The sequence below is a fragment of the Grampus griseus genome, assembly GCF_964374135.1.
Source record: "Grampus griseus genome assembly, chromosome: 9".
Classification (NCBI taxonomy): domain Eukaryota; kingdom Metazoa; phylum Chordata; class Mammalia; order Artiodactyla; family Delphinidae; genus Grampus; species Grampus griseus.
Genome location: NC_139003.1, coordinates 342625 through 363001, shown reverse-complemented (window position 1 = coordinate 363001; position 20377 = coordinate 342625). Strand labels below are relative to the sequence as shown.

General features: G+C 49.9%; 1 protein-coding gene across 4 annotated transcripts in view; it reads left to right on the top strand.

Moving 5' to 3' along the window:
- DYNC2I1 (dynein 2 intermediate chain 1) overlaps window positions 1–20377 on the top strand; it is a 45073-nt gene that overhangs the window by 7869 nt on the left and 16827 nt on the right. For 3 of the 4 annotated variants that reach the window (XR_014297232.1, XM_082662443.1, XM_082662442.1), the window contains exons 2-11: window positions 1509–1562; window positions 2363–2768; window positions 6034–6125; window positions 8225–8515; window positions 8765–8820; window positions 10129–10183; window positions 15460–15537; window positions 16092–16311; window positions 17445–17547; window positions 18706–18835. Coding sequence is in view for 3 of the 4 variants with exons in the window: in XM_082662443.1 (XP_082518569.1) it covers window positions 1509–1562; window positions 2363–2768; window positions 6034–6125; window positions 8225–8515; window positions 8765–8820; window positions 10129–10183; window positions 15460–15537; window positions 16092–16311; window positions 17445–17547; window positions 18706–18835 (1485 nt within the window). In the remaining variant the exon portion in view is untranslated. Of the gene's footprint in view, window positions 1–1508; window positions 1563–2362; window positions 2769–6033; window positions 6126–8224; window positions 8516–8764; window positions 8821–10128; window positions 10184–12810; window positions 12877–15459; window positions 15538–16091; window positions 16312–17444; window positions 17548–18705; window positions 18836–20377 lie in introns of all 4 variants that reach the window. The other variant, XM_082662444.1, reaches the window with a different exon arrangement.

Below are 20377 nucleotides of genomic sequence, written 5' to 3'. Positions count from 1 at the left end.
GTGAACACGTACATATCTGTATGTACAGGTAAGTAGGAGGGGTATGTCTGTATTTAGGTTACCCTTAGATAAGGAGGTTGGAGGTTCTGCTGTTCAGGCAGCTCTCCTGGGGTTTTCTTTTGTTTTCAGGGTGGGGTTTCTTCCTCTCGCAGGAGGAAATGCTGCCTGCCTTCTTGGAGCGTCAGTTTTAATTTACTTGCCTGCCTGCCTCACAGGGCAGGACCCTGGCTGAGTGGAGGGCACGGGGCAGGGGGGCTCCTGGTCTGAAGTGCTGTGGTCTCACATACACGGGCTGTGCGTGGAGTTTCTGGGGATACATGTGACAAATGGGGCTGTGTTGGGCACGAGGAGCTCTGTGTCATTTTACAGCTTTAAAAATTTACAAGAGAAAAAAGAAAGGAAAGAAAGAAAAGCTTCAGGATGAAGTAAAGCCCGAAGCTGGGTTTTGTTGGTGAAAACGGAAGAGGCGGCGGGAAGCCCTGGGGTCTCTGGTGATCTGTTGCCTTCAGGTGTTTTTACTCTATTGGCCTCAGTAATGCAATCACAGCCGTTAAGAGCCTGTTTCCCACACACTCGTCACAGAGGCTACCCGCTCCACAAGCAGCGCATATGCTCTCCGTCGGGTTTGGCCCATTTGTTTGGAAAAGGTCAAGTATTAAACCTCTCTAAAGAGCCGTTAACTTGAGAGAGAAAACATTTTAAAGTTCAGCAGCTGCAGGTTATAGCTATGCTAACTGCCGCTGACCATCTTCACCATGTCTTACCGTGGACCCCTTTTGCTAAATCGACCGATTTATCAGAAAAGAATACGTGTTGCAGTGACAGCAGGGCACGATGTACTTTCTGGTTGTGCTTTGGTAGATTCTTGGCCTGGTTGCTTTTTATTTATTTCTCCTTAGAGTGTTTATGAGCTGTTGTGAATTTTTTTCTGCTTCCCTCATTTTCACATCAACAGGAAAATTTTTGGTGGCTGATCCGTGAATATGTTTTCATTTTCACTTGTACTCCATTTGCTTTAAATTTTAAACACACCAAATCGCCCTGTATAAGGCAGAGTGTCTCAAAGGGAAATGAGGTAGACAGGGTAGATTTACCTTGTTCTCTATGGGAAAACATCCTTGGTGGCTTTTGTTACTTATCACCCCGTGCACGTGGCCGGAGCCCCTGGTTGTGGGCTTGTGTGCTCTTAGCACCCGAAGAGGCACCTGCCCGGCACAGATCCCACCGAGGAGTCCGCCCTGAGTCCGCTGAGGGGAGGTGGGGCTGGGTGCCTGTGGTGGGCCCGAGCCTCGGAGCAGCATGAATATGAAGTAGCCTGTGATCATTTGTGGGTAATTTTAAAAAATCGGTGTTCGTATTGCCTTTTATTCTTGTAGATAGACAGTAATTTCTGGCATACCGAGGATTGCCATTGACTAAAATGGTCTGATGAAAAATCAGCTCACTGGAGCATAAAAAATTAGATATTTTAAACTTTAAAAATTCTAACTCTATACTTTTCTTTTTAGAGAAGAACCAAAGATGATACTTGGAAAGAAGATGAGCTCAGAAAACACCTTTGGGTAATATATTTTAAAGATTTGGGAAAAAAGATTTGAGTTGGGGTCTGTTTGGACGCTGGATGGTAATCTTGCACAGTGTTACCGGGTTCTCAGCTCTGCACAACTTTGCTTCCATGTGGCTCATTTCAGAGGTGGTTTGACTCAGAGATAAAGCCATGTGGTTAATTGCTCTGGAACCCTCTTGGATCGGGTTTTCCGTCCCAGTTCGGCCCAGCATTCCACCAGTCGGGTTCCTGTCAGCGTTCAGAGCTCGGGCCTTGTGAGTGTGTGAGTGCGTGTGCGCGTGTGTGGTCTGTGTGCATGTGTGTGCGCGGCTGAGGGGTTGCGATCAAGACCTCCTGAGAGGGGGCTTCCCCGGTGGTCCGTCAGTGTTTCAGACTCCATGCTTCCAGTGCGGGGGGCTCGGGTTCGATCCTGGTCATGGAACTAAGATCCCGCATGCTGCGCAGCATGGCCAAACAAAAGACCTCCTGAGAGTTTCCGACAAGGGTCCTTGTTCCTTGAGAGGGGCCCCCGGCAGATAGTGTCCTGGAGACTTTCCCGCACAGCCTCAGCGCCCCTTTCTTTTCTTTCTGACTCATGTAGCGCTTTAGGTTTGATCTGCCAGCACACGGGGACGTCCCTGTAAGTGGGCGCCTCGCCAAGCACGGGCTGCCAAGCTGAGCCCGCTTCTGCGGGTTCCAGAGTCTGCATCCCGGCCCGTCGTGCCGGGATGGGGAGCAGTTGACGCCAGCGCTTCTTAGGGCCCTTCAGTGAGTATGAGCCTGGATTCAGAGCCCCGTTGTCCTTCTCTCGCGCAGGCCGCTCGATCAGCCAGTCCCACGGAAGAGACGAGGCCCAGAGCCAGGAAGCCGCGGAGGGAGTCAGAGGCGGACCGGGCGGACCGCAAAGAGCGCAGACCCAGCGCCGCAGACCGTGACGCCGAGTACAGAGAGAGCGCGGCCGAGAGGGACGGCCAGGCTGCCGGGGGGCGCCCGCGCGGGGATAGGGACAGGGACAAGCCGCGGGACAGCAGGAAGGACAGGGGCCGGCCACAGGAGAAGCACCAGGAGCGGGACGCGGAGAAGCCCCACGGCCGAGCGAAGGAGCGCAAGAGGGGCCGGGCGCGGCCGGCGGAGCTGCGGCAGGTGGCCGCGCACCGCAGCCGGCTGGGCGGCGACCGCGACCGCGACAGGGACCGAGACAGGCCCGAGCACAGGCGGGCAGGTCTGTGACTCGGGGGCACTTTCCTCCTTGGAGGTGGCCCCTCCCCGCTTGTTTTCTCTCCTGGTTTTTATGAAGGTCTCGGCTTTGACTGTGAAGTGGGAGGCCCCGGTGGTGCTCGCGTGTGCTCTTTGCACTCTTTTCTTTCGGGTTTTTTTTTTTTAGAAGATGTTGGGGGTAGGAGTTAATTAATTAATTAATTAAATTTTTTTTTTTTTGCTGTGTTGGGTCTTCGTTTCTGTGTGAGGGCTTTCTCTAGTTGTGGCAAGCGGGGGCCACTCTTCATCGCAGTGCGCGGGCCTCACTATCTTGGCCTCTCTTGTTGTGGAGCACAGGCTCCAGACGCGCAGGCTCAGTAGTTGTGGCTCACGGGCCTAGTCGCTCCGTGGCATGTGGGATCCTCCCAGACCAGGGCTCGAACCCGTGTCCCCTGCATTGGCAGGCAGACTCTCAACCACAGCGCCACCAGGGAAGCTTTCTTTCGGGTTTTTTTAAAACTCATTTCAGTGAACAAAAGGAGTAACAGTTTTCTCATGATTTGCTGGAGTTTTACCATTGAAATATATTTTAGGTTTATTACCTCAATAGATCGTAATCCACGTTGTAAATAAACAAAAATAATGCTCTTTGATAAAAAAGAATTCCTCAAAAGTGTCAGCTTTAAGCCGTATTTAAATATTATTTGTCCAAATTCCTAGGCATTCTAAGGTAGAGGTACATAACTTTTTCCTCCCCAAAATGGAAATAAGTATCTTCATTATTTTTTATTATGCAAATAGTGTCTGCTTCCTATAAAAAAATTCAAACTAGCCAACATAAACAAAAAAGGAACATATGAGAAGAGCATGTGGTGACTCTTAGAATCCTCAGGCTGTGAACACGATGGGACTAGGACCTCGGTTTGTGGCCCCTGTTGGAGTGTGTCCCTCCTGTGCAGGGGCTCAGGCCCCGAGGACACGAGTGTGCATCTCTGCCAGGCCGAATGCTGGGGCAGAGCTGGGGTTAAGAGGGTTATCTCTAATTAAGTTTAACACTGACTACCTGACTATCCATTGCCTCTCTTTAGGATTATTATTTTGATGTTCTTGGTATTTTTAAATTTAATTAAATTTTTTATTTTTAAAATAAATTTATTTATTTATTTAGTTATGGCTGTGTTGGGTCTTCGTTGCTGTGCACAGGCTTTCTCTAGTTGCGGCGAGCGGTGGCTACTCTTCGTTCCTCTGCATGGGCTTCTCATTGTAGCGGCTTCTCGTTGCGGAGCACGGGCTCTAGGCACGTGGGCTTCAGTAGTTGTGGCACATGGGCTTCAATAGTTGTGGCACACAGACTCAGTAGTTGTGGCACATGGACTCAGTAGTGGCTCGTGGGCTCTAGGCATGCGGGCTCAGTAGCTGTGGTGCGCAGGCTCAGTAGCTGTGGCACACGGGCTCAGTAGTTGTGGCTCGTGGGCTCAGTAGTTGTGGCACGCAGGCTCTAGGTGTGCAGGCTTCAGTAGCTGTGGCACGCGGGCTCAGTAGCTGTGGCACGTGGGCTCAGTTGTGGCACGTGGGCTTCAGTAGTTGTGGCATGCGGGCTCAGTAGTTGTGGCACGTGGGCTCAGTAGTTGTGGCTTGTGGGCTCTAGGCGTGCGGGCTTCAGTAACTGTGGCACGTGGGCTCGGTAGTTGTGGTGCACGGGCTCAGTAGTTGTGGCTCACGGGCTCTAGAGTATAGGCTCAGTAGTTGTGGCACACAGGCTTAGTTGCTCCACGGCATGTGGGATCTTCCTGGACCAGGGCTGGAACCTGTGTCCCCTGCACTGGCAGGTGGACTCCTAACCATTGTGCCCCCAGGGAAGCCCGGTACTTTTTAGTAATACAGTCTGTTTTGGTTTCAGATCAGTCCTTTGGTCTGCTGCCTGATCTGGATTTTCAGTGCAGTGTTGAGTGGGCTGCTCTGGAGAGACTCATTGCACAACTAGACTGACGGTCCTCCCTCCTCCCCTGGTTGTTTTCGTGCCTCTTCCCTCGTCTCCTCTGTGTCTCCCCTGGATCCCCGGGGCCCTCCCTTCCTTCCTTAGGTCAGAAATCCTGACGATCATCCTGACCCCCCACTCTTTCTCTCCCGTCTCTCGGAACCCACCCCTTCACTCCTGTGTCCCCCCAGGAGACCCCCACCGGTTGTTTTGATCTTGTGTACCCCAGGCTCCTAGAAAGTGGTCAGGTTTGGTGAATACTTTTGTTTTTTTGTTTTTTTAATAAATTTATTTATTTACTTATGGCTGCACTGGGTCTTCGTTGCTGCGCGCAGGCTTTCTTTAGTTGCATCAAGCGGGGGCTACTCTTCGTTGCGGTGCGTGGGCTTCTCATTGCGGTGGCTTCTCTTGTTGCAGAGCACGGGCTCTAGGTGTGCGGGCTTCAGTAGTTGTGGCACTTGGGCTCAGTAATTGTGGCTCGCAGGCTCTAGAGCGCAGGCTCAGTAGTTGTGGCACACGGGCTTAGGTGCTCCGCGGCATATGGAATCTTCCTGGACCGGGGCTTGAACCCGTGTCCCCTGCATTGGCAGGCATATTCTTAACCACTGCGCCACCAGGGAAGCCCCTGGTGAATACTTCTGGAGTGAATGAACTTTGTTTCGATGATCTCTGTATGTTGAATTTTGTCCTCACCTTTAAAAATGTGGATTCTTTTAGTTTTAAGCCTAATAACTTGGTGCAAATTCAAAAATGAAAGTCTAGTTTTTCACTATTGAACGGGGCTGCAGGCGTCACCAGTGACTGAGGTGGCTCTATTGGGCTCCCCCATGGCAGGGAGAGATCATGGGGTGGGGTGGGTGCACCCACCTGCATCACAGGGCCTCCTGCATCCATGTACCCCAGGCAGCAGGGCTGTGGGAGACCCGGGGCGGGGGGCCATCCCCCAGTCATCCGAAGCCGCCTTTTCCCTGCAGATGAATGAAGCAGTCTGCCCAGCTGGACTGGACTTTGCTTCCCTGAGCATCTCAGTCCAGGGCAGGAGCCCCAAAGGCCTGTGTTTGGGCCGGGGCTCCTCTCGGGTTCCCAGGCGTTCCTCTGACATGCTTTCCAGGTTTCCTTCTTCTTTATTCCATTTTAAGTTTAGATTCTAGAACTTTCCATTCTTGAGATTGGAGAATGTGTTTTAATTAAAGAATATGTTTTCATATGGGTTACTGTGTGATATCTACAGTAAAGACTGCAGCAGGATGTTAGAAGGTATTTTTGCTGTGCTAAAGTTTGAGAATGTTAAAAGTCCGTTTTATTTTTGTAGTAAGTAAAGCAAGAATTGCAGAGGGGGAACGGAGAGATGAAGACTCTGAGAGAGGAGATGAGGAGAGAGAAAGAAGATACCGAGAAAGAAAGGTACGCAGGGCGAGGCCTGGGAGGGGCTCCAGCTGCAAAGCTCAGGGCGCTCAGGCACAGGCGTTAGAGGGCTTCTGGAAAATACTGTAAAACGGAATCTAAGACCTAAGACAGTTCTCAGGCACTAAGTTCTCACAGGCAAGTGTGTTTCTCCAATTCCAAGAGTAAACCTTGGTTATCTTGGAAAATTTACAAAATGCAAATAATAATAAGAGAAAAAATAAAAAACAGAGATAATTACTGATAATGTTTAGCTATATGCCCTATAGGTTTATGTACATATGTTCATATAAGTGTATGTGTTTGGATATGTACATAGAAACTTTATTTTCTTAAGTTGGATTTTTACTGTTTTATAACTGTTTTGATACATTTCGAGCATTTTTTCTAAGCTGTCATATCTGTCTATAGTATTTTAATACCTGCATAATACAGTATTCAATGATGTTTTCTGGACACATCTGCTTTTTTTTGGATACTTACGTTGCTTCTAAATGTCTTTGGTAAAGACATCCATGGTATAAACTTTTTGCATTTATTCATAATTATTTCCTTATGATTAATTTCTGGAAGTGAACTTGCTAGATCAAAGTAAGTGTTACCCCATTTGTTTTACATTAGACTGTAATTGTTCATACATCAGAGTGTGATTCCCCATGTCCTAAGCAGCAACTGGGCATTATCATAATTTTTAACATTTGCTAATTTGATTCAGAAGCAGAGGGTATTTTTAAAAAATACTTATTTTTATTTATTTATTTGGTTGTGCTGGGTCTTAGTTGCGGCAGGTAGGCTCCTTAGCTGTGGCTCGCTGGCTCCTTAGTTGTGGCATGTAACTCTTAGTTGCGGCATGCATGTGAGATCTATTTCCCCGACCAGGGATCGAACCTGGGCCCCCTGCAGTGGGAGCACAGAGTCTTAGCCACTGGACCACCAGGGAAGTCCCCAAAGGGCATTTTATAAAAGGGTTTATTGTCCTATTATTAGTTACTACCTGTGTATGTCTGCATACTTGTCTAGTGGGGTGTATTGTTAACTTTAAGAGTACTTTAAAGATGAACTCTCTGCTAGTTATATATGTCAGTGTTCTGTTTGTTCTACTGTGCAATCGTTATTTTTATAAGTAAGTTTAAAGTTATGAAGTAGTCAGGTCTGTCTTTCCTTATTTCTGTTGTTGTTGTGATGCTTGGAGAGCCCTCTTCCCCACGCTGGTGTCATGTAAGGAGTTGCCTGTGTTTTGTTCTGGGTCCTCATAATTTTTTAACGGTAAATCTTTAATTCCCTTCGAATTCAGTCTGTGATGGGTGTGCAGGAATCTAACTTCACACCTGAGGAGCTTCTCCATGTTTCTCTTTGGGAAGGTTATCCTGGTGGCCATGAGCAGAGCGGGTGGGGGCTGGAGGGGATGGAACCACGGGGAAGAGAGGCGGAGGAGGCCCTGAGTGAACGGAGAAGGACGGTTCAGTTTGGGTCCTGCTGAGACATGGTGGTGATGCTCCCCGAACCGGGCGCTCATGACCCACTGTGTAAGCTCGCAGATCGCTGCCTTGTGGCCTCGGCACCCGTGGTCCCTGGACATCCCTGGAGGCTTGGGGGATGCAGGGATGGCTGAACCATCTCCCTGCGGGTGGGGGCAGACATGTGAGCTGTGTGCCATGAAGAGAGGCGCAGTGTGCGCCCACGAAAGCGGATGTCCTTCCAGACAAGTCACATGGCTCTCTCAGGAGGGCCTTGCGTGTTGGTAGCGCTCAGGACGTGGGGGAGTCGAGGAGAGGGCGGCCGGAAGGGAAGGGTGTCCGCCATGCAGAGGAATTGGGACGATGCTCCTCCTTAGGGTGAGGCTGCTGGCTGCGCTGTCTGTTGTCGTGTGTGTGTGTGTGTGTGTGTGTGTGTGTGTGTGTGTGTGTGTGTGTCGGGGGGGGGTGTCTGCGTGGTTTCCTTTCCCATCGCCAGGTGAGTATGGGAAGGTGCCCGCGGCAGGACAGGGGAGTGAGAGCCAGGTCAGCTCTGTGTCTTCCCCTGTGTTTGCTGTAATGTGTATATAAGACAGCAGGCGTCTGTTTTATACGCTCATGTGTTTTTCAATGTCACGTCCAAAGTTGCAGTATGGTGACAGCAAAGACAATCCTCTCAAGTATTGGCTTTATAAGGAAGAAGGTGAAAGACGACACAGGAAGCAGAAAGAGCCAGACAGAGAAAAGAAACATCGAGAAAAAAGCAGCACAAGGGAGAAAAGAGAGAAGTATTCAAAAGAAAAAAGCAATTCATTCTCTGACAAGGAAGGGGAAGAAAGGCATAAAGAAAAACGCCATAAAGAAGGCTTCCATGTGGACGAGGAGAAGCGCCGAAGCGGTGTGGGCAAGAAGGAGCACAGGAGGAGGGAGGCCGAGGTACCATTTCCTGACGCGTCAGCCCCCTCAGAGAAAGGCGCATCCCCTTTTGGTGTACCTTATTCATCTCCCTTATGTCAAGCCCCTTATTTACTAAAGAGAGGTTGTAAAAACCGTTATTTTAAGAGATGCCTGTAACATCGATGCTGTTGTTAAATTTTGAGCTCATGACTTCTTTTACAGAGCTCACTAATTATGGTTAATTCATTATGATATACTAATTAATGGTTATGGAATTTTTTTTGATAGAATGGTGAATGCAGAAATCGAGGTGCAAGTTCGAAGAGAGATGGGACTGGAAGCGAGTAAGGAATATTCGTCCTTTGGTTGTTTATTCTGTTTACAACACAGTTCTCACACAGTGCTTCAAAATGAATTTTTCTTGTTGGGCCTGATTAGGGCCAGTAAGTGAGAATAAATTATAGATGCACCTCATTTACTCTCAATGCAAGCCCTCTAAATTGTATTTTTGGTGTACTCGTGGAGCTTGGAAGCTTGTTATATCAATGAATCATTAGTCCTGTTCTGCCTTTTACATACTTGCTCATGCAGCATTAGACTGTCCACCCTCACGTGGGGGACCGATTCGCTTGGGAGTCTCTGCTTTGCGAGGGGAGAGCGTCTGCAGGTGGGCTGTTGGGCACCTTTTACCGGCCTGTGGTTCACCTCCCCTAAACACTAAGCGCAGACACGCCCGCAGACCTCCGCTGCCCAGTGTTTGCAAGTCAGACAAAGGCCAGGGCATTGGCCAGGCCGCTGCACATCTGCATCTTCCCTGGGATGTTGGGTGGCCCTTTGGAGCCTCATCTTTTCTGGTGAAGCTTGGATGACACCTATTTTGTGCAGTTCATGAAGATTACAGATTAGAGTTTGTGTGTAAACCCTCATTTTGTATATGAGCTCTGCGTTATAATTTGTTCTTTGTGACAACTATATTTGGTAATTCTTTTTCGCAGATTAGGAAGACTCAGGTTAAATGCCTTGCCCAAATTCTTACAAGTTTGAACAAAGTTAGTACTTAAACCTGGGGGTGCAGATTCCTGGATTTTATATTGCAGATCTGCTGGAATGCACAGTGAAGCTTTTGCTTGGTTCTGTATGTTTTTAAACATATGCTATATTGAATTGGTATGAATGTAAGTTCCAAAAATTGAAAATCAACTTGCAATTTTGAAAGCCTTTATTTTAGGTCCCAGGTAAACATATAAAATATGATTAAAGAATAGAACATATTTCAAGGTAAATCTTTCTTTTGGAAATACAAATATTATATTAAACACAAAATAACATTTGGGAGATTCTCTAATAAAATTACAGGAATATTCTAGAACTCTTATAAGGATATAGAGTCATACACAAACACAAGTTTGTTAAAACATAGTTTCTTCTCTCTCTTCTGAAGATATTTCCTATCTCGTACTACTGCTGAAATAGTAAACGTAGTTTAAAAAAGGATGTAGTGTTCCTAGTCTAACGTAGCGTGCTTTGCAATATGCCAGACTACTGCCATTCTTAATCATATCAACTGCTGAGCCTTCACTGGGGTGTCAGTGTTTTAATTTTCAAGTCTTTGTTTAAAATTAATTTTGATTTTGATCATATTTGCTTCCTAGGCATGCAGAGAATTTAGAGAGGAATAATGGGAAGGATAAAGACTCCAGAAGGAAGGTAAGACACTTCACACTGATTCTGTTATGCAGTGGGCGTGGTCCTGCGACTCAGACCCTGAGGCGGGCCTTGTTTGCGGATGGCTTATTTGATTGGCTATTCCAGGAGGCACATAAGAGATACATTTTAGATTAAAAGACTCAAATGGATTAAAAGTAAAAAGATGGACAAGGTAAACCATCAAACAGCAGCTGTAACAGAGCTTGAGTGGCTGGACTAGAGGTGGAGGAACGTATGGTAGTAATAAAATAATTAGCTTGCAGGAAAATGTGACATTTATAAATGAACATGCACCTCACAAAAGAGACACAAAATACGAGAAGTAAAAACTGACCCAATTAAAGGGAGAAATAGAAAATTCAACAGTGATTGAGACTTTAGCACCCACTTTCACTAATAGAATGACAGCATTTCATGCTAACAGATTAGACAATTTAGATGAAAGGGAAATTCCTGGAAGATATAAATTGGTGAAATTGCCTCAAGAAGAAACAGAAAGTCTGAGTAGATCTGTGGTTAGTAACAAAATTGTGTTAGTATAGAAAATCTCTCCACAAAGCGACCCAGGCTCAGATGACCTCACTGGCGAATTCTGTCAAACATTTGTTATTATCACTGACACCCTCATGGCCCTGCTCCTTATGTAGTTGTTTCATGTTCTGGACTAGGTGTGCGAGCACGTGTTTGTGTGCGCGTGTGTGTATACTCGAGAAGCACATGCAGGTCATAAGGTGTAATGTTTCATGTTCTGGACCACGTGTGCATGTGTGTATACTCAAGAAGCACGTGTCGGTGATACGGTGTCACTCAGGACACCACAACTCCCAGTCTTCATCTTGTATACCATTTTCATAATTATCATCAGAAGAGTCTTCATAATGATTCTTTGGTATCTCTAGAATTGTATACTGTGGTGTTAAAATTATTATCAAACCGCTTCCTCGGTTTTTGTCTTCTTATAGATAATGCGGCAAGCAGATTTTGGCTTCTGTTACCTGTGAAGAATAATCGTTTTCTCTCTCTGATAGTTGTCTGAAACCCTGGCCTGTGAGATACCTGTCCTTAGTATCTCGTGCCATGTCTTTACAGACCTTTATTCCATGTACATACACAAGAGCACAGTAATCTTTCCTAAACCAGGTCATGCGGCATGTATTGTTTGATGTGAGGATGTTTTATTCACTCAGTTTGGGGCAGTGGTTGGATTCCTTACTGTCTAGCTGTAGCCACACCTTAGAAAAAAAAGTTAGCCTTACAAATAATTCTTCCCACATAATCTTTTTTTCTATATTATCTTTCACAATCCTATTTTGATATATATATTTGGGGGATTTGAATGCCTTTTTTTGTTTTATATACACATACACCCCATGCAGCATATACTGTTTTTCCTAATTTGTTGTGGAAACCCCTCCAGTTCTGATGATACAGATCTCCCTCCTACTTTTCGAGGGTAAATTTCTTTCTTTCTTTCTTTCTTTTTTTTTGCTTTTTAGAGAAGGGCTTTTATTTATTTTATTTTATTATTTATTTTTGGCTGCATTGGGTCTTCGTTGCTGCACGTGGGCTTTCTCTAGCTGTGGCGAGCAGGGGCTACTCTTTGTTGCGGTGCGCAGGCTTCTCATTGCGGTGGCTTCTCTTGTTGTGGAGCACGGGCTCTAGGCCCGCAGGCTTCGGTAGTTGTGGTACATGGGCTCAGTAGTTGTGGCTCACGGGCTCTAGAGCACAGGCTCAGTAGTTGTGGCACACGGGCTTAGCTGCTCCGCAGCATGTGGGATCTTCCCGGACCAGGGCTCGAACCCTTGTCCCCTGCATTGGCAGGCGGATTCTTAACCACTGTGCCACCAGGGAAGCCCTAAATTTCTTGAACTGGAATTATTGGATGAAAATATATAGTTTTTAATGTTTTCCTTCTGTCTCCCAATGTTTTTGGTAAGTGTTAGCGTTGTTCACTAGACTTACAATGTGAGCCACGTTTGTAATTTTAAATTTTTGGTAGGCACCTTAAAAAAGAAACATAAAATTAATTTGAATAACATATATAATCCAACATTTCTGAAATATTATTCTTTCAACATGTAACCGATATAAAGAATTATGAATGAGACATTTTACATTCTTCCCCCTGAGAGAGCCCGGCGGTGATTTTGAAGATGTTTGGCAGCTCGTTCTGGCTTGTGATTGGGTCATATATTTTATAGCATCAACATGCTTCAGCATTTGTGGAGAGCCCATAATATGCCAGAATAATTTTATGGACACGTGGAAAACTGCTCATTTTCTTCATGGTGATACGCTGTGCACTCCCCACTCTTTTGCACCAAATGGTTTTGAGCAGTGACATCTGAGAGCTGTGCCTTCCTGGGACCAGTGACCACAGCAGGATGGCCAGCTTCTCCCGTTTTACCTGCCGCCTCACTGGCACAAGGAAGAAGGTTCACAGTTCTCCCCATTTCTTGGAAGAGAAAACCAAGGCCCAGAGAGGCTGAGTTCCTGTGTGAAGTCGCACCACCAGTGCCCCTCTGAGCCAGGACCTGTGTCCCCATGAGAGGGGGTGTGGGCCCTGTGGCTGCCCTGGGACCCTCCCTCTGTCCCTCCGCGCTGACCAGCTGTGCTGTGTCCCCCAGCATGGCCGCGAAGAGGGCCCCTCGGCGTGGAAGCTGGCCTGGAGGCAAGGGAGTGAAGAGGCCTTGGTAAGGAGAGGACGTGTCTCTGCTTCTGTCCCAGCGCACGCTGTCACTCGTGTCCCGGCTCTCGCGGTGTGTTTCCTGGGGGTGATACCCTCCTCCTTTTAGGCAGCAGGACGTTAGGACGGAGGGGGAGGTGCGTGCTTGCCCCGCGCTGCCCTCGGGTGTGCGGCTTCCTGAGGAGCGTGGGCTGGATGCGTCCTCAGCCTTCTCGTTGTTGCTCTGCGTTGAAAGCAGGTCTGGGGAGAATGGAAGAAACTGAACAGAGGCATCACAGAGACAGTTCTGGCCATCGTCAGTGAGACATATTCCACGTAGCAGATAATTTTCAAAAACAAAAGCCAAAGCAGAGGCAAAGGAAACGGCCCTCCTCCTGTAAGAGGCCATTGGTGACGCCAAGGCACTCTCTCCAGAACTGGGGAGTGAAGCAGAAGACTGTGTGCTTGGGGCCCCCGTGGGAGGTGGAGGAACACTTCCTTGGCACCGTCCTCCTGTCTGCCCCTGACGGGCGCCCTGGGCACCGTGAGGCCCTGGGTGCTTGCCGAGTGATGAGTTGTCGGCACGCAGCGAGCTTGCGATGCTGTGAGTTTTGCTTAAAACTCCTGCATGACGTTTGTCTTAGTTTCTCTTCTCAATCAGCAGGGTCCTGTTTATTGGTACCGTACACGTGGCATGTCACGCACCATAACGTATGGTGACTTTGTATGATGATGTGCTCAAAGCACCTGCTCGTGGGGCAGCTTTTTGGTCCTCTGGGCCTGCGGGGCACGTCCTTATCCCCGGGCTCAGAACCGAATGTCCACTTTGAGGCTCAGCTGGCTTCTCTGTGGCTCCGATCACTGACTTCCTGGCATTGGTCACCACACAGCAGGGCACTAGGTTCTGGAGAGAAGATGAAGCCCTTCCCGCCCCCTTCCTGAGCTCCAAGCTTGTCGGCCCCTCCTGGACGGTCCACACTCCGCAGGCTCACCCTCTGCCCTCCATCCCCAACATCTATCCTGTGTGAAACCCGAAAGCCTGCGAGTCGTCTCCTTGCCCCTGGGCAGATCAGCAGTGCCCACCTCTGCAGCAGGCCTGCGGGTGGGTCTCACCTCCCCACGTCTGTCCTGCCTGCAGGCGCCAGGAATGTTTTGTTTCTTCCTCCAGGATGGAGACGGAAGCCCCGTCGGTGATTGAATTTGTGGTGCTTGGGGCGTCCACCACGGGTGCTGGGGAGCTGTGTGGGTATGAAGCAGGTGTGGTGTGATCAGATTTCCTGCTCAGAAGGTTGTCTCTGAACTCCGAGGGCACGAGAGGGGACACGGCAGGGACGGTAGGGGCTAGGCTGGGGGGTGGCAGGGTTGGGGCGGAGGGCCGGCCGGTGGGCGGGGAGAGCGGGGTCCCGCCGGGCTCCTGGTGTGTAGGCTTGTGCGTGGTGGAGGTACCATGTCACCAGTAAATCGGGTGAGGGGGAGCGGAGGTGGACAAGAGAAGGAACAGCCTTGGGGGAAAGTGTGAGTTGCCTGAACCTGTATTTCGTTTCTGCCACCTCCTGCCCTGGAGACCTGGAACGTCCTTCTGCTCCGTCTTCCCAGCACCCTCTTCCTCATCCCTCAGACCCAGACCGGGTCGGCCTGAGGGTGACACGTGCAGCTCCCCAAACCTACAGAGCACGACTGAGCACACGTCCACTGCAGGACTTACTCAGACTTCAGGGGAGAAATGGAGGCTGGCGGTGGTCAGTGATGGCCGGGCCAGGGGCAGAGCAGCCCATCTGCCTGCTCGTGGGGCAGGGCTGTGGGCTGGTCCTGGTCACTGGAGCTGTGGTGGGCCACACGGGACCTGGCTGGCGTGTGCTTGGGCACATGTGTCAGTGTGTCTGTTCTTAACTGCAGATGCTGGGCTGTGATCATGGGTGAGAGGCACAGTGGGGAAGGCAGTGCTGGATGCCAGTCTGTGGGTTATTTGTATAATACCTTCTCTCTTTTTTGTTTTTTAAAATTTTGTTCCATTGTTTTTTTTTTTGGCTGCGTTGTGTCTTCGTTGCTGCGCGTGGGCTTTCTCTAGTTGTGGCGAGCGGAGGCTACTCTTCGTTGTGGTGTGTGGGCTTCTCATTGCGGTGGCTTCTCTTTTTGTGGAGCACGGGCTCTAGGTGCACGGGCTGCAGCAGTTGTGGCACACGGGCTTCAGTAGTTGTGGCCCACGGGCTCTAGAGCACAGGCTCAGTAGCTGTGGCGCATGGGCTTAGTCGCTCCGCGGCATGTGGGGTCTTCCCAGACCAGGGTTCGAACCCGTGTCCCTTGCACTGGCAGGCGGATTCTTAACCACTGTGCCACCAGGGAAGTACCACACCTTTTTTCTTTAGCCACCAGAATTATAGAGGTTCCCCAAAAAGAATATGATTGTTCACTGTTTTCTCTTTCTGGCTATACTTATAAGTTAGGGTATTTCTTTAAGAGTTGTAATTAGGTTATGTTCATTTTATAGATATTTGAATTTTAAAATTAGCAACATCAAGTGAATCTGAGAAAACATGTATTTTCCCAACCGATTTGCAAGAGTCAACTTATGATTGAATATTTTAATTATATGTTTGATTTCTACCTCTAGGAAATTGAAAAGGAAGACATTGGCTTAGAAAATGCTGGAGCTGATGAATATGCAGCCAGTTTTGAAGATGATTTTGAAGTAGGTATAAAAATTTTAAATTTTCTCAGCTTAAAGATAATTTGTTCTAAAATCAGTAACTTAATAGTTTTTTTTTTTTCTTTCTGTTGCTCTCAATACTCCTTAGCTGTTTGATTTAGGTCTGGCACCTATAAAAAGTTTGCTATATGTCTACCGTTGCTGACCAATATGATGTAATTAAGTGGTTTTTCTATTTAAGCTATTGTTGGTGCACTGCAATCAAATGTGTACGTATATGTGCACGTGTGTATGCATATATATGTGTACGTCTACATGGAGTATACATGTAGCACACGTTTACGTGCACATACACTCCCATTCTCAGCACAAAGGCGTTTGCACGTTATTGTTCATTCAGAGCTCTCAGTGTACGTGGTTCTGTAGAGTTTATACAGATGCAGAAAAACAAACGCAGCAGTTCATACAGATTTGTGATGCAATGATGTGGAAATCTGTGAGCTGTAGAAGTCGCCCTGAGCCACACTGAGGACCACGTCTGTTTCAGGCTGTAAGCTGTGCGTTTTGTCCTGTGTGCGTGTCTGCTACGTTTGCAGGGCTACGAGGATGACTTTGAGGTCTGTGACGGGGACGATGACGATGTTGCACATGAGCCTGAATCAGAAGAGACAGCGGAAGAGCTTCCTCTGGCCAGAAGGAGGGAGATACAGGAAATTCAGAAAGCCATCCATGCAGAAAATGAACGGGTCGGCGAGCTGTCCTCGAAGCTGTTTGAGAAGCAAGGCCGGACGGAGCGTGGCAGGGTGCCGGGGCCGGGTACGTGAGTGCATGCTGGTCCCGTGTCGCTCCCGGCCCTTCCGCCCCCGTGACGGCGCCCGGCAGGTGCTCAGCGCGGGGGGCCTGGGCGCAGCCCTGCTCCTTCCCTGCGCTGTGTCGTCCGTCAGCTGCACAGGCTGCTGTTTTTCTGGAGGCCCGGGCGTGTCAGAGGGGCAGCGTGGCGGCACAGGGTCTGTTCCCCAGGGAGCTGTCCTCGCCCGGAGATTTTCTTTAGGAGACTGGAAATGTATTTCGCTCAGAAGTTCTTGGCATCTGGGTATGATAGGGCTACTTGTAAGGGTAGGAGAGTTCTTTTCATGAACGCTCCTGACGGTCCTGAGTGCCAGGTGTTCTGAGGGATGAGAAACAGGAGGCGCTCCGTCAGCAACCTGCTCGCGGCCTCCAGGCGGGTGCCCTGGCTCGGATCTGGCTGTGCCTGGCCGGTCTGATCAAGCTGTGAGACGGCAGGGGAGGGCACGCTCTTTGCAGGGGTTCAAACACGTAGCCAAGAGGAGTGAGAAGACAGAGTGCGATACACCTGAAGTAAATGTATAGACAGACGGGGTCGGTCTGCACGGGGAGCGCAGAAGTCCTTGGAGGGTAGAGGCAGCGGGGGCTGTGTGCGTGGGAGGGCGAGGCCCGAGCTGTCCGTCCTGGGGGCAGCTTTCGGCAGCCACCAGGCCAACGACCTCCGCACCCTGTGACCTGACGAACCCCTGCCCGCGTCTGCCTGTTTTCTCTCTGCCACAGTGAGTGGCTGATGCAGCATTAAGCTGCATCTGTCTCTGGTCTTCAGTTGTTTTGTGCGTTCACGTCTCAGCTCCCTTACCAGAGGACACACTTGGGGAGGGGGAGGGGGAGAGTGGGGCGGGAGTGGAGGACTGCCTTGTATGTGTATTCTTAAATAGTTCTAAACGTAGTGTGATTGGCACATGCGTAGGAAGTTTTGCTTTGTTGCTGCAAGTTTTAGATGACGGTAGCTGGAGTGAATGCTCGTAGATGTTTAACACTAGTTACGTGTAAAGACCTTACTGAACGTAATTGGTTTGCATGCTTCTGGCTGGTTTACTCTTGATTTCTTTTGCTTGAAGAAATGTTTCAGTGTCACGAAAACGCTTTTTGTGTGTGTGCAGCTGCAGACGTTTCCCCCTCCGAAACCCCTGCTTGTGGGATTTTCCTGGACTTTGCGACAGCCTCACGCCGCCAGAAGAGTCGGACTCAGGCCCTTAAGCAAAAGTAGGTGTGTTGGGAACTTTGCAGAAGGAATTAGGGAGTTTTAATACACTTTTCTTCAACGTACCCTTAAAAATTAGCTCTTGTTTTGTTTTCACTGCTGGCGTTCAGGCACGTGATTTCATTTGTGCTCCGTTTCCCTGTGTCCAGATGTTGTGTCCTGGTGCGAGTGTGCAGTACTGTAGACAAGCTCGGCCCTAGCATTGGTGTTAGTTCCGGGGGGCCCTGGGAGCCCCCACGTCACGGCTGCGGCAGCGTCACAGTCAGGGGCCTGCGAGGCTGGTGGCCGGAACCCCGAGCAGAGAGTCGGCCTGGCCCAGCCTGCGCCTGTGGTGCTGCCCCCTCCTGCCCTGTGGTTGGCGTCACTCAGGGCCAGCGCTCTGTTTCTCGCGTGAGGAAGCTGGGGACTCGTGGGTGAAGAGCCCCACGCTGGCCCGGGCGCTGTGCCTCCTGTGTTGATGTCCTCCGTGGGTGCCGCAGGCCAGTTGTGTAGACGATGAAGCGCAGGCCCCGGGTTAGCCTCTGGTGGAGGTGGATGTGAGCTTTGAACAGCCAGGGCCGCCAGGCGTCAGAGTCACACGACTGTGAACTCAGAAATTTGCAGAATTCCTAGATTCATGAAAGTGGAGAGCAGAATCTCAGCCTGTGGTCCGCTGTACTAAACCCAGTACAGTCTGGGAGCAGATGTAAGAGTCCACCCAGATCTGGGACGGATGCAATAGGTTTAGAGAGAGTGGGATCGGCCAGGGAGACACAGTGGCGGAGCGGGCTCTCCCGCCCCCGGGTCTCACGGCCGCCAACCTCTGCAGCAGCACGGCTCTTCCAGTGTCTTATCAGATGAAGGCGGGGGTGAGGGTGGACATGGGCTCGCCTGGCTGGACGCGTCCCTCGGGAGTGGCCAGGGCTCAGTCCCTCAGAGCGGGGTGGGTGGCGGGCAGGTGGGATGGGGGCCTGAGGGCGCCGATGGCACAGGCGGGGGTTTCAGCCCCGGGGCCTCGCTGTACACGCGTGAGTTCCCACCTTAGTGACTGTCAGTATCTCAGGCTCCCACCAGACAGACCTTCACGGGCCCCTTGGCCAGAGCCGCCAGCTCCTCCTGAGGCTCCCTCCCCCGGCCCATTCTTCCCTCTGCACGTGGTTGTCACGTCATCTCGTTTCCAGGACACGCAGCACAAAGCTGCTCCGGCTTATCGACCTGGACTTCTCCTTCACCTTCTCCCTCCTGGACCTCCCACCGGTGAACGAGTACGACATGTACATCAGAAACTTCGGGAAAAGAAACACCAAGCAGGTGAGTACAAGGTTAGCTACCAAGTGCGAGTACAGTGCGTGGCAGGAGTTTGTGTGGCGCTGTGTCCTGTTCCGGACGTTAGACCTGGGAGTGGTTGTGAGGGACGCAGACGTCATGTGCTCGTCACCTGGAGGTTGTGCCAGCGTCCTCGGCGCCCTGGAGGCTCCTGGGCACGGATGTGGATCACTCCCAAGCCCTGAGGACAGCCCCAAGTAGGGGGGTTACTGAAGGTCACTGGGAAGTCACCTCGGATCACTTGCTTGGGTTCCTGTGGGGCTGTAGCGTCCTGCACTGCCTCCGAGGCCTGCACTTATGTTCCTGCATGTAGGGACTCCAAGATCAGCGACCGAGTGCCTCCCAAATCCCAAGACACTGGGCTCACCTCAGTATCCCTCCTGCCTGGTCCATTCTCCTCACCCTCCTCTCAAGGTCTTCCTGTGCCAGGCCCCCCGTCACCTGCCTGTGGATCCCCCTTACCTTCCCAGGCCCCCCGTCACCTGCCTGTGGATCCCCCTTACCTTCCCAGGCCCCCCGTCACCTGCCTGTGGATCCCCCTTACCTTCCCAGGCCCCCCGTCACCTGCCTGTGGATCCCCCTTACCTTCCCAGGCCCCCCGTCACCTGCCTGTGGATCCCCCTTACCTTCCCAGGCCCCCCATCACCTGCCTGTGGATCCCCCTTACCTTCCCAGGCTCCCCGTCACCTGCCTGTGGATCCCCCTTACCTTCCCAGGCCCCCCGTCACCTGCCTGTGGATCCTTCTGGCCAGGTCCCTTTGTCATCTACCTGTTTTTCTCCATCACCTGGCTTAGGCCACGCAGCCTCTCCTGCCATCTACCTGCCTGTTGCTCTCTGTCCTTGTCCTGCCCTCTAGGTAACTAGGTGACCCCTTCCTGATGACTTACACTGTGTCCTCTGGCTCCAGGGTTGCTACAGTACGACCCACACAGCCCTGTCTTTCCCTGTAGTACTTCCAGTTGTTGACTGTGTGACAGTCCACCTCCCAAGGTGGTGAAGTCTTGGAGTCAGGGATCTCCTGGGACATTTTTCTTCTGTCCCCACAGTGCACCTATCAACATGCTCTTGGATATATCAGTCAGTAATCTTTCACTGGGGAGAAGATCACAGGAGGAAATTTAAGAAGCTGACTGATTAACCCTGGCTTTGCAGCTGACTCACTCTGACCTTGAGCAGACTATCTAACTTCTTTTGCTTGTTTTCCTCATCTTAAAGCTATTAGTATCAAAACTGTCTTTGCTGAAGCATGTACATTTTTGAAATAAATAAATTTGTGTCTGCTTTTGCAAAGCTGCTGTGTTCTAAGAGAATAGGGTGTTGGTGGACTAGGTCATCATCTTTTCAAGCCAGAGCTGAATTGTTTGTTGTGACTTTTTGAAAACGCTTTTGAAATTTAGGCCCCTATTTATCAAATGTTTAAGATACAACCAGTCTTTGCATGATTGTTATTCATGCCATATGCTTACTTTTGACAGACTAGAAGACTGTCGTCATTAACTTAAAAATTGTTAGTTGTTTTCAGCAAT